At 45.8% G+C, this 12,793-nt stretch overlaps 1 protein-coding gene across 1 annotated transcript in view; it reads left to right on the top strand.

Moving 5' to 3' along the window:
- Positions 1–12,574, top strand: part of LOC121552088 (neuronal acetylcholine receptor subunit alpha-2-like) — a 90,864-nt gene extending 78,290 nt beyond the window's left edge. Inside the window, exons 6-8 of the mRNA XM_045214816.1 lie at positions 5,009–5,377; positions 10,277–10,695; positions 11,079–12,574. Coding sequence (XP_045070751.1) covers positions 5,009–5,377; positions 10,277–10,695; positions 11,079–11,204 — 914 coding nt within the window. The 3' untranslated portion in view covers positions 11,205–12,574. The remainder of the gene's footprint in view (positions 1–5,008; positions 5,378–10,276; positions 10,696–11,078) is intronic.
- The last annotated feature ends 219 nt before the right edge of the window (positions 12,575–12,793 follow it).

Here is a 12,793-nt window from a genome sequence, read left to right as displayed (position 1 = left end):
AATTTTTTAGAACATTTGGAAAAGGGTAAAGTTTACTAAACTTAGTCCACTCTATTCATAACAGATTCTAGTTTTGGAAACAGAAAACTTTATTGAGTTAAAATGTTTCATTGATGAAAAAATTAGCAGAATGTCGGCCAAAACCATTTTGCGCCATCTTCTCCCACTGCCGGCACTGGGCTTCATCTCACCACCATGTTTGGTAGTGTTTGGTAGTGAGTGGAAACGCCAACCGGATGTTTGACATTTATACATCCATGAAATATCTCTCTCATTGTTCCATCTGTCACTAGTCTTCTTCTTCCTCTTCTGTTTCTTCTTCTTCTTCTTTGGTATTATGGAAGTTCGCAAACAAATGTTATAGGTGCATGCTGCCACCTGCTGTGTTGGCTGTGTATCAGCCTACTATTCTGTAGTATTAATTCATTACACTTTGTGAAAAGATTGCCCTACCAACTAACCCTACACCCATTAAAACCTCATCAGTCTTCCACTACTTTGGCCCTGACTGCGTGACCTCTGCGTCTTATGCTGTTGTAACCGGTGTGAAAAGGCTAGCTAGTTAGCGGTGCACGCTAGTAGCGTTTCAATCGGTGACGTCACTCGCTCTGAGACCTTGAAGTAGTTGTTTCCCTTGCTCTGCAAGGGCCGCGGCTTTTGTGGAGCGACGGGTAACGGTGCTTCGAGGGTGACTGTTGTCTATGTGAGCAGAGGGTCCCTGGTTCAAGCCCAGGTAGGGGCGAGGAGAGAGAGAGAGGAAAGCAACACTGTTACGCTGTCGCCTACCATTGAACGTCTGCCTTACATGTGGTGATACCAACGCCTGACTAACGTCTGTTCATCTGCAGGCTATTATAATACCATGAAAGCCAATTTATGCTTGATTAGAAAATGTGGTCGGACACTCCATATGGAGGGTGTGACGCAATTGCGGAGCCTGCAGAGGCCAAATTGAGCTCTGTACCATCGCTTTGTGCCTCCCAAATGTTGTAACAATGCGGAGGGCTCCGTATAGTTCCACATTGACATGATTGGTTGACCGTAGGTGGGGGCGGGAGGTCCTGTATAAACACAAACTCACTTCCTTGCCAACTTCCATCACAACAGCTCTGCGCTGCTCCTCAAAGCGCAAGAAGTATGAATGCCCTGACGTCTGCAGAGGCCATATCACTATTTAAATGCTGCATGGTCAATGCAGGACTCAGATTGACCATGCAGCGCCTTTTAGCCTCTCAGCTGCAGGAGGGTCTACTCATACAATTTTGATTCGATTTTATTTTATTTTAGGTTCAAAAGAAGTGTCTTCCTCTTACATGATAGGCCTTCTGCTTGCAACTGTAGCATATATTCCGATTTTTTATTAAATTTGATTAAATTTGATGTAAACACCAATTATACACTCCAATAGTAATTATATGCATCAATCCACTGTAGGCCTATCTAACAATGCATCATCATCATCATCATCATCATCATCTAGCCTATATATAGCTGGGATCTTTCTCCCTCGTTCAAATCAACATATTCATTATTATATTGCTGAAATTCCAACTTGAATCGATTAATCAGTGGTTATAGCCTACTGTTAACTGATATATGGCCCGTGTAGCTCAGTTGGTAGAGCGTGGCGCTTGCAACGCCAGGGTTGTGGGTTCATACATAAATGTATGCACTAACTGTAAGTCGCTCTGGATAAGAGCGTCCTGCTAAATGACTAAAATGTAAAATATATATTCATGTCATATTCGTGTCATAAGCCTTAATGCATGGTCTATCTGACATCATGCCTCCGCAGACGTCAGGGCAGAGCTATTGTGAAGGAAGTTATCAAGGAAGTGAGTTTGTGTTTATACAGGATGTACCGCCCCCACCTACTGTCAACCAATCATGTCAATGCAGAGCCAAGCGGAACTATGCAAAGCCCTCCGCATTGTTACAGAATTTGGGAGGCGCTTGGCGTCACAGAATGGAGCTCGATTTGGCCTCCACAAGCCTCCAGAGGCTTCGCAATTGCATCACACCCTCCATACGGAGCCTCAGGATAGCATTTCCAGATCAAGCATACATTGGCTATTATTCGGAATGGACTGTTACTAGAACGTTGGTTATTTAATTATTACCCCAGCATCACTGTTTTTCTTTTTTTTGATCGAATGCATCAGCGGTCAGCCACTTGCAAAGTATTGACTGCTGTGGTCATTCTCAGTGGCAATAGGCTATGTTGTTCAAAGTGGCTTGAGGATGCTGAAATTAGAGAAAGATCATATACTAGGTCTACTGGAAAAATAACATGCTACTGAAAATATTAGGACAATCATCCAACAGCATGTGTCAAACTCATTCCACAGGGGGCGGAGTGTCTGCAGGGTTTTCGCTCCTCCCTTGTTCTTGATTGACTAATGAATTAAGGTCACTAATTAGTAAAGAACTCCCCTCACCTGGTTGTCTAGGTCTTTCATTGAATGGAAAAAAACAAAAACCTGCAGACGCTCTTCATGTCTGTCTGTCTGTCTGTCTGTCTGTCTGTCTGTCTGTCTGTCTGTCTGTCTGTCTGTCTGTCTCTCTGTCTCTCTGTCTCTCTGTCTCTCTGTCTCTCTGTCTCTCTGTCTCTCTCTCGCTCGCTCTCTCTCTCTCTCGCTCTCTCTGTCTCTCTGTCTCTCTGTCTCTCTGTCTCTCTCGCTCTCTCTGTCTCTCTCCCTCTCTGTCTCTCTGTCTCTCTCTCTCTCTCTCTCTTGCTCTCTCTGTCTCTCTCCCTCTCTGTCTCTCTCTTGCTCTTCCTTCATTTTTGAAGAAATGAATTTGTTTAAAACTGTTCAACTATTGTCTTTCTCTTTGAGTCAACTACTCACCACATGTTATGCACTGTAGTGCTAGCTAGCTGTAGCTTATGCTTTCAGTACTAAATTCATTCTCTGATCCTTTGATTGGGTGGACAACATGTCAGTTCATGCTGCAAAAGGTCTGATAGGTTGGAGGATGTCCTCTAGAAGTTGTCATAATTACTGTGTAAGTCTATGGAAGGGGGTGAGAACGATGAGCCTCCTAGGTTTTGTTTTGAAGTCAATGTACACAGAGGAGGACAGAAGCTAGCTGTCCTCCAGCTACAACATGGTGCTACCCTACAGAGTGCCGTTGAGGATACTGTACACCTTCATTGCAAAACAGTGTGACGTGAATATGGTGACTTTAATATATTTTGTATAGTTTTATTTTTATGAAATTCACTGAGAAGGATGGTCCTCCCCTTCCTCCTCTGAGGAGCCTCCACTGAAAGAGTTCTTCTTTTGTGGTGCAATGCATTTATTTCAACCATTCTTGACTTTGACAAATGTTTTGCATAACATATTTGACAAGGTTTCCACAATGCTGTTCCACATTACTCCTCTTATTGTGTTCCACAGAATGACAATAGCCAACAGTAGTATAGACCTTAAGTCTGAAAGATACATTCTGCACCATGAGTAGAATTGTATTCTACATACATTATCTGGGTGCTGTATTCCACGTATCAGGGTGTTGTATTCCACGTATCAGGGTGCTGTATTCTACGTGTCAGGGTGCTGTATTCCACGTATCAGGGTGCTGTATTCTACGTATCAGGGTGCTGTATTCTACGTATCAGGGTGCTGTATTCTACGTATCAGGGTGCTGTATTCTACGTATCAGCGTGCTGTATTCCACGTATCAGGGTGCTGTATTCCACGTATCAGGGTGCTGTATTCCACGTATCAGGGTGTTGTATTCCACGTATCAGGGTGCTGTATTCTACGTGTCAGGGTGCTGTATTCCACGTATCAGGGTGCTGTATTCTACGTATCAGGGTGCTGTATTCTACGTATCAGGGTGCTGTATTCTACGTATCAGGGTGCTGTATTCTACGTATCAGGGTGCTGTATTCTACATATCAGGGTGCTGTATTCTACGTGTCAGGGTGCTGTATTCCACGTATCAGGGTGCTGTATTCTACGTATCAGGGTGCTGTATTCTACGTATCAGGGTGCTGTATTCTACGTATCAGGGTGCTGTATTCTACGTGTCAGGGTGCTGTATTCTACGTATCAGGGTGCTGTATTCTACGTGTCAGGGTGCTGTATTCTACGTATCAGGGTGCTGTATTCTACGTGTCAGGGTGCTGTATTCTACGTATCAGGGTGCTGTATTCTACGTATCAGGGTGCTGTATTCTACGTATCAGGTTGTTGTATTCTACATATCACGGTGCTTTTCAAGAGTGTGCATACATCAGAGGTCCTGGTTGATACAGATTGTTTTCCTGTTCTAATCTCAGGTTCTTCTCCTTATTCAATGTAATGAAGCCTTCATCACAAAATGGCAACTACTTCTAAACATCGAATCAACACACTTCATGGATTGGTGATAATCCCTGTTGAGTTCATGGTGTGTTTTGGTCAAATTTGATCACAATATGTTCTCAACCTATATTTAAATGTAGTTGATTATTAGTTGAGTATAGTTTTCAAAAATAAAAACTGTTGGCTGTCTTTTTGAGTGGGTGAAGAAAGGTTGAAATCTCATTGATCAACGTCTCAACCAACATTTCCACGTTGAAATGCTGTGGTCTGCCCAGTGGACAGTTCCACTGCTTTTATTCATTCTTCCCCTCTAATCAGGGACGGATTTAAACCTGGGACTAAATCACATTCAGGTAGAACAGAGCCAGCAGTAACCTACTCCAGACCTCCTACCCCTGGGAAAGGCAAACTTTCTCATGGTAACAAAACGTTCTGTTTAGTTGCAAAATAGAAGGGGAAAAAATGATATTCTGTGGTTAAACTAAAATACAACTTATGATAATTTCTCTCTCTGCCTGCTCAGCCTTAGAAAAACAGAAGGGGTCTAAACTGATAGACCAGTGTTGCTGACGTGTGTGTGTGTGTGTGTGTGTGTGTGTGTGTGTGTTTTGGGGGGTTGGAATGTGAGCAAAAATACACATTTCCATTCTCTGATTTAAATAAATAAAGTATATTTGTTTCTCCTTCTTGTTTCAGACTGTGGGGAGAAGATCACCCTGTGTATCTCCGTCCTCCTCTCCCTCACCGTCTTCCTGCTCCTCATCACAGAGATCATCCCGTCCACCTCCCTGGTCATCCCTCTGATTGGAGAGTACCTCCTCTTCACCATGATCTTCGTCACTCTCTCCATCGTCATCACTGTGTTTGTCCTCAACGTCCACCACCGCTCCCCGGGGACCCATAAGATGCCTCGCTGGGTCCACTCTGTCTTCCTGGACCTGATCCCCAGGTGGCTGTTCATGAGGCGGCCGGCGCCGGACGGAAGGAGATGCAGGTTGTTGTTGCTCCAGCAGGGGGCAGCGGTGGCACGGCGTCAGGGACGGACCATCACCGCCAGACCACCAGGTGAGGTGGTGATAATCGCGAGGACCATAATGGAAATACGTCCCTAGACTTTGTGTCCCAAATGGCACCCTATTCCCTATATAATAATATAATAATAATATGCCGTTTAGCAGACGCTTTTATCCAAAGCGACTTACAGTCATGTGTGCATACATTTTTACCAGCAGGAGTCTTGATAGTAGAAAAAGTCAGCGAGTCAGTGGTTCCTGCACCATAGATCAACCCAGAAATAATCTACACCTACATGCATCAGTTTCTCTCGCTTTTTGAAAATGATTTCACGTGAGGCCTAATTCACATGATATGCCTAAGTACTTATAACCACTAGGCTAATAAATAATCACATTATTTTAAGTTGTCTCTTTGAAGCTACACGCTAAAGCGATTTAGAGTAGATGAAGGGTGGCGAGCAGGGCCGGATTAAGAAATCATGGGCCCCAGGGCTTTGTTTTGTTCAGAACAGCTTAAATTCGTCGGGTCATGGACTCTACAAGGTGTTGAAAGCGTTCCACAGGGATGCTGGCCCATGTTGACTCCAACGCTTTCCACAGTTGTGTCGAGTTGGCTGGATTTCCTTTGGGTGGTGGACCATTCTTGATACAACAGCGTTGCAGTTCTTGACACAAACCGGTGCGCCTGGCACCTACTACCATACCCCGTTCAAAGGCACTTCAATATTTTGCCTTGCCCATTCACCCTCTGAATGGCACACACACATAATCCATGTCTCAATTGTCTCATGGCTTAAAAATCCTTTAACCTGTCTCCTCCCGTTCATCTATACTGATTGAAGTGGATTTAACGAGTGACATCAATAAGTCAATCAGTCTCTTTCATGAAAAGAGCAGGTGTTCTTAATGTTTTCTATACTCCTTGTATATACACAGTACACTGAACAAAAATATAAACGCAGCATGTAGTGTTGGTCCCATGTTTCATGAGCTGAAATAAAAGATCCCAAAAAATTCCATATGCACAAAAAGCTTATTTCTCTCAAATTTTGTACAGAAATTTATTTAAATCCCTGTAAGTGAGCATTTCTCCTTTGCCAAGATAATCCAACCACCTGACAGGTGTGGCATAACAAGAAGCTGATTAAACAGCATGATCATTACACAGGTGCACCTTGTGCTGGAGACAATACCTTTTTGTCACACAACACAATGCTACAGATGTCTCAAGTTGTGGCCTGCATACTCACCAGACATGTGACCCATTGAGCATGTTTGGGATGCTCTGGATCGACGTGTACGACAGCCTGTTCCAGTCCCCGCCAATATCCAGGAACTTCAACAGCCTGACGTGTCGCGCTGCATGAGGCAGGTTTTCTGATCCATGCCCCTACCTTTTTTTTTAAAGGTATCTGTGACCAACAGATGCGTATCTGTATTCCCAGTCATGTGAAATCCATAGATTAGGGCCTAATGAATTGATTTCAATTGACTGATTTCCTTATATGAACTGTACCTCAGTAAAATCTTTGAAATTGTTGCGTGTTGCATTTATATTGTTGTTCAGTGTAAATTACAGGCTACAGTAGGCTATTAAATATAATCAAATGTAATTTCCACCTAATGATGACGATGAAACCACCACTACTACTCACTGGGATGGCGCCTCTTGGCAAATCTCAAGATGAGCTACTCTGAAAACCAGTGCTGCTGTTGGCATAAATGTAGGAATTGTTGCAAAATATTTTGTTATTAATATTCTATAGTCTTCACTTTTCAGCAGTAAGCATTCGCTTTTCCAAACTGTATGTTTTTCCTGCGATTTTTATTTTGAAATTTGCAAAAGGCAAACCAACAGCCGCAGATGGCAGTTCCCATTCAAGTCAGGACTGGCAGCCATTGCTAGTGTACCCATGAGTTTAACAGTCAGGACTGGCAGCCATTGCTAGTGTACCCATGAGTTTAACACTCAAATTGCCAGGGTAAGAGGTTCCAAAACCCTTCTATGGATTATAGGTCTATGGCCACAACGCAACAAGCTGTATATTTGGCGCCTGCTGCCTAAACTGCACAAATTGCGGCCTTCCCGACTGTAGGCAACCGGTAACTGCCAACATAAAGGAAACTCTTGAGTAAACGAGGGATACAAAGTTATGTAAGGGTGTGGGGTGCATTTCCCTGGCATGATTTAGGTCCACTTGTAGAATCTATGCCAAGGTGCATTGAAGCGGTTCTGGCTCGTGGTGGCCCAACGCCCTTTTAAGACACTTTATGTTGGTGTTTCCTTTATTTTGTCAGTTACTTGTATGTGATTGTGATAAAACTTAATCCACTTTTTTTTTAATATATAATAACAATAATAATAATAATGTAATTGTTTATTAATATTGTTTTGCCTCTTGGGCCCCCTATGGGCTTAGGCCCAGCCCCTGACTCACACAATTGACCAATCACATGTATTTATTATGCAGTTTATTTATTACTTTTTTTATTAATCGGTTACCCAATCAAGGCAGCCCCCCCCCCCAGTTACCCACGTGGCCCCGCTACCTCCCCCATCTGATGATCAGCAGCAGGCAAGCAGTACTCATTGAGAGAGGGCTCCTGAGTCCTCCTGTGGTTGACAGTTGCAGTAAAAAAAAAAATAACACACAACAGTGCATTCGGAAAGTATTCAGACCCCTTGACTTTTTCCACATTTTGTTACGTTACAGCCTTATTCTAAAATTGATTAAATTACTTTTTTTCCTCATCAATATTCAAACAATACCCCATAATGACAAAGCGAAAAACAGGTTTTTGGAAATGTTTGCAAATTTATTCAAAATAAAAAACAGAAATACCTTATTTACATAAGTATTCAGACCCTTTGCGATGAGACTCGAAATTGAGCTCAGGTGCATCCTGTTCCCATTGATCATCCTTGAGATGTTTCTACAACTTGATTGGAGTCCACTTGTGGTAAATTCAATTGATTGGACATGATTTGTAAAGGCACACACCTGACTGTATAAGGTCCCACAGTTGACAGTGCATGTCAGAACAAAAAACCATGAGGTCGAAGGAATTGTCCGTAGAGCACCGAGACAGGATTGTGTCGAGGCACAGATCTGGGGAAGGGTATAAAAAAATGTCTGCAGCATTGAAGGTCCCCAAGAACACAGTGGCCTCCATCTTTCTTTTATGGAAGAAGTTTGGAACCACCAAGACTCTTCCTAGAGCTGGCCGCCCGGCCAAACTGAGCAATCGGGGGAGAAGGGCCTTGGTCAGGGAGGTGACCAAGAACCCAATGGTCACTCTGACAGAGCTCCAGAGGTCCTCTGTGGAGATGGGAGAACCTTCCAGAAGGACAACCATCTCTGCAGCACTCCACCAAGAAGGCCTTTATGGTAGAATGGCCAGACGGAAGCCACTCCTCAGTAAAAGGCACATGACAGCCTGCTTGGAGTTTGCCAAAAGGCACCTAAAGGACTAACAGACCATGAGAAACAAGATTCTCTGGTCTGATGAAACCAAGATTGAACTCTTTGGCCTGAATGCCATGTGTCATGTCTGGAGGAAACCTTGCACCATCCCTACGGTGAAGCATGGTGGTGAAAGCATCATGGGGATGTTTTTCAGCGGCAGGGACTGGGAGACTAGTCAGGATCGAGGGAAAGATGAACGGAGCAAAGGACAGAGAGATCCTTGAAAAAACCTGCTCCAGAGTGCTCAGGACCTCAGACTGGGGCGAAGGTTCACCTTCCAACAGGACAACGACCCTAAGCACACAGCCAAGACAATGCAGGAGTGGCTTCGGGACAAATCTCTGAATGTCCTTGAGTGGCCCAGCCAGAGCCCGGACTTGAACCCGATCTAACATCTCTGGAGAGACCTGAAAATAGCTGTGCAGCGACGCTCCCCATCCAACCTGACAGAGGTTGAGAGGATCTGCAGAGAAGAATGGGAATGCCAAGTGTCACGTCTGGAGGAAACCTGGCACCATCCCTACAGTGAAGCACGGTAGTGGCAGTATCATACTGTGGGGATGTTTTTCCCTACGGTGAAGCATGGTGTGGCAGCGTCATGCTGTGGGGATGTTTTTCCCTACGGTGAAGCATGGTGTGGCAGCTTCATGCTGTTTTCCCTACGGTGAAGCATGGTAGTGGCAGCGTCATGCTGTTTTCCCTACGGTGAAGCATGGTAGTGGCAGCGTCATGCTGTTTTCCCTACGGTGAAGCATGGTAGTGGCAGCGTCATGCTGTTTTCCCTACGGTGAAGGATCCGTCACATTCACTGTGGTTATCTGAGTGCTCTAGAGCAGCTGGCGATGCCTCATCGGGATTGGTTATTCCCCATTATTTGCAACAATGTCATAGAGCGTCATAACCATCTTTTGCGGTACCTCAAACTGTCGTGATTACAAGGATCAACCACAGGGGGTTGGTGGCATCTTAATTGGGGAGGACGGGGCTCGTGGTAATGGCTGGAGCGGAATCAGTGGAATGGTATCAAATACATCAAACACATGGTTTCCAGGTGTTTGATGCCATTCCATTTGCTCCGTTCCAGCCATTATTATGAGCCGTCCTCCCTTCAGCAACCTCCACTGGTCTTAACATCATCCTAAAACCTACTCTGAGCTTGGTGTTTTTTTTGTGTTAAAACAGGTTTTAACAGGATTCCCAGGACCTCTTCTGAGATGCTTTGTGGATAGGGCCCTGGTAGCAATAAGGACCACAATGGAAATAAATCACTAGACTGTATTTTTCAGCTTTTTTTCTTTCTGATTTTAATCTATGTACTCCCATAGCTGAGCCAACTCTATTGCCCCGTTTCCCGGACACATATTGAGCTCAGTCTTACACTAACAACCACTCATGTCTTTAATTCCAGGACTAGACTTAATCTGTGTCCTGGAAACCGGCCCTATTTCAAATGTCTCAAATTGATTCCTTCTTTCACCCAGGCCTAGGCCCTCCTCCCTGCCTCAGCACCTCAGCCAGCTGGCTCCGGGACGGAGGGGGGACCAGGGAGGACCCCCGGGGACGGACCCCCTGTTATGAGGACCTGGAGCTGGGGGCGCTGACCTCCTACTTCTCCTTCCGTCCTCCGTCACCCAGACCTCCGGGCTCCACCCCTCCGCCCCAGCAGAACCATCCACCCCCAGGGGCAGGGCAGCCCCAGAACCGCCTGGATGGGGGGGTCGGAGGAGGAGGAGGAGGAGGAGGAGGGGTGAATAGAAGGGTTAACCCAACCCAGCAACCGGCTAACTTGGTGTCAGAGTCTAGAGGGATAGATTTCCCTTTGTCTCCCAGCGTGATACGGGCTCTGGAGGGGCTGCACTACATTGCAGACCACCTGAGGGCAGAGGACGCCGACTTTAGTGTGAGTATTTATGATGTAGTATCAGTGTGAGTGATTTTATGGCGTAACACAACAGACCAGACTTTAGTGTGAGTGGTTATGACATGCAGATCCTTTTGATCTTTCTATTTCTGAAATGTCAAGAATCTACAGTGTCTAGATACCCAGATAAGCACCCTGTTCCTGAAAACCTTTTGGTGGTGCCGGCCCACCTGTATACTGGTTATGACAGACAGTAACACAGCTGAACAGGGTAGTATTTGTAGCACTAATATTGCAGATAGCTGCTATTTTTTGTAGAACATTAATTACAAAGATTGTTCAACTGAACCATCACGATCGTTGCACTAAATCAACTATAAAGTGTTACCATTCATTCATGTCTCTCTCTCCTCTCCATCCAGGTGAAGGAAGACTGGAAGTACGTTGCCATGGTGATCGACCGTATCTTCCTGTGGATGTTTATCATCGTGTGTCTCCTAGGAACCATTGGACTCTTCCTCCCTCCCTGGCTGGCTGGCATGATCTAGGACCTGGACTCTTCCTCCCTCCCTGGCTGGCCATCATGATCTAGGACCTGGACTCTTCCTTCCTCCCTGGCTGGCCACCATGATCTAGGACCTGGACTCTTCCTTCCTCCCTGGCTGGCCACCATGATCTAGGACCTGGACTCTTCCTTCCTCCCTGGCTGGCCATCATGATCTAGGACCTGGACTCTTCCTTCCTCCCTGGCTGGCCACCATGATCTAGGACCTGGACTCTTCCTTCCTCCCTGGCTGGCCACCATGATCTAGGACCTGGACTCTTCCTCCCTCCCTGGCTGGCCATCATGATCTAGGACCTGGACTCTTCCTCCCTCCCTGGCTGGCTGGCATGATCTAGGACCTGGACTCTTCCTCCCTCCCTGGCTGGCCATCATGATCTAGGACCTGGACTCTTCCTCCCTCCCTGGCTGGCCATCATGATCTAGGACCTGGACTCTTCCTCGCTCCCTGGCTGGCCATCATGATCTAGGACCTGGACTCTTCCTCCCTCCCTGGCTGGCTGGCATGATCTAGGACCTGGACTCTTCCTCCCTCCCTGGCTGGCCATCATGATCTAGGACCTGGACTCTTCCTCCCTCCCTGGCTGGCTGGCATGATCTAGGACCTGGACTCTTCCTCGCTCCCTGGCTGGCCATCATGATCTAGGTCCTGGACCCTTCCTTCCTCCCTAGGGTCTGGGCCTGAGATCTACCATGCCTGGCCGGCATGATTTAGGACCGGGGGTCTGGCCTGAGATCTACCATGCTTGGCACAAGACTGGCATCATTTAGGGCCTGTAGACCTATCCTCTGCCCCCAGAGCAGGCTGGCACAGTGTAACTGGCACTACGACAGTGGTGTGCAGTAACTTGAACCAATTGGTATTCATGCAGAAAATTATGATTTAGGAGGAGATGAAGAACTGTTAACAAACATCATATCCAAGCAGGCAGAGGACCTTTCTGTTCCACATAGGAATATCCAAGCAGGCAGAGGACCTTTCTGTTCCACATAGGAATATCCAAGCAGGCAGAGGACCTTTCTGTTCCACATAGGAATATCCAAGCAGGCAGAGGACCTTTCTGTTCCACATAGGAATATCCAAGCAGGCAGAGGATCTTTCTGTTCCACACAGGAATAAACAGAACTGAGGAGGTAACTAGATGACTGACTGGCACAACCAATGTACTGCTTCATATTGGAGAAGCAATGACTTGTGGGTAAATGCTATCCAATAAGGTGACTGTCCGCTTTTCACCTCGAAAGGACAAATAAGTTGCATGCTCTACTGGGAGAGGAAAAATAGTACTTTGATAATATGAACTCTGAATCAGTTTGCATTGCATCTCTCTCTCTCTCTCTCTCTCTCTCTCTCTCTCTCTCTCTCTCTCTCTCTCTCTCTCTCTCTCTCTCTCTCTCTCTCTCTCTCTCTCTCTCTCTCTCTCTCTCTCTCTCTCTCTCGCTGTCTCTCTCTCTCTCTCTCTCTCTGTCTCTCTCTCTCTCTCTCTCTCTCTGTCTCTCTCTGTCTCTCTCTCTCTCTCTCTCTCTCTCTCTCGCTGTCTCTCTCTCTCTCTCGCTGTCTCTCTCTCTCTCTCT

This window comes from Coregonus clupeaformis, unplaced genomic scaffold, assembly GCF_020615455.1.
Source record: "Coregonus clupeaformis isolate EN_2021a unplaced genomic scaffold, ASM2061545v1 scaf0320, whole genome shotgun sequence".
NCBI classification, from domain to species: Eukaryota; Metazoa; Chordata; class Actinopteri; order Salmoniformes; family Salmonidae; genus Coregonus; species Coregonus clupeaformis.
Note: the sequence above shows the minus strand (reverse complement) of the source record. Positions and strands in the feature narration are given on the sequence as shown.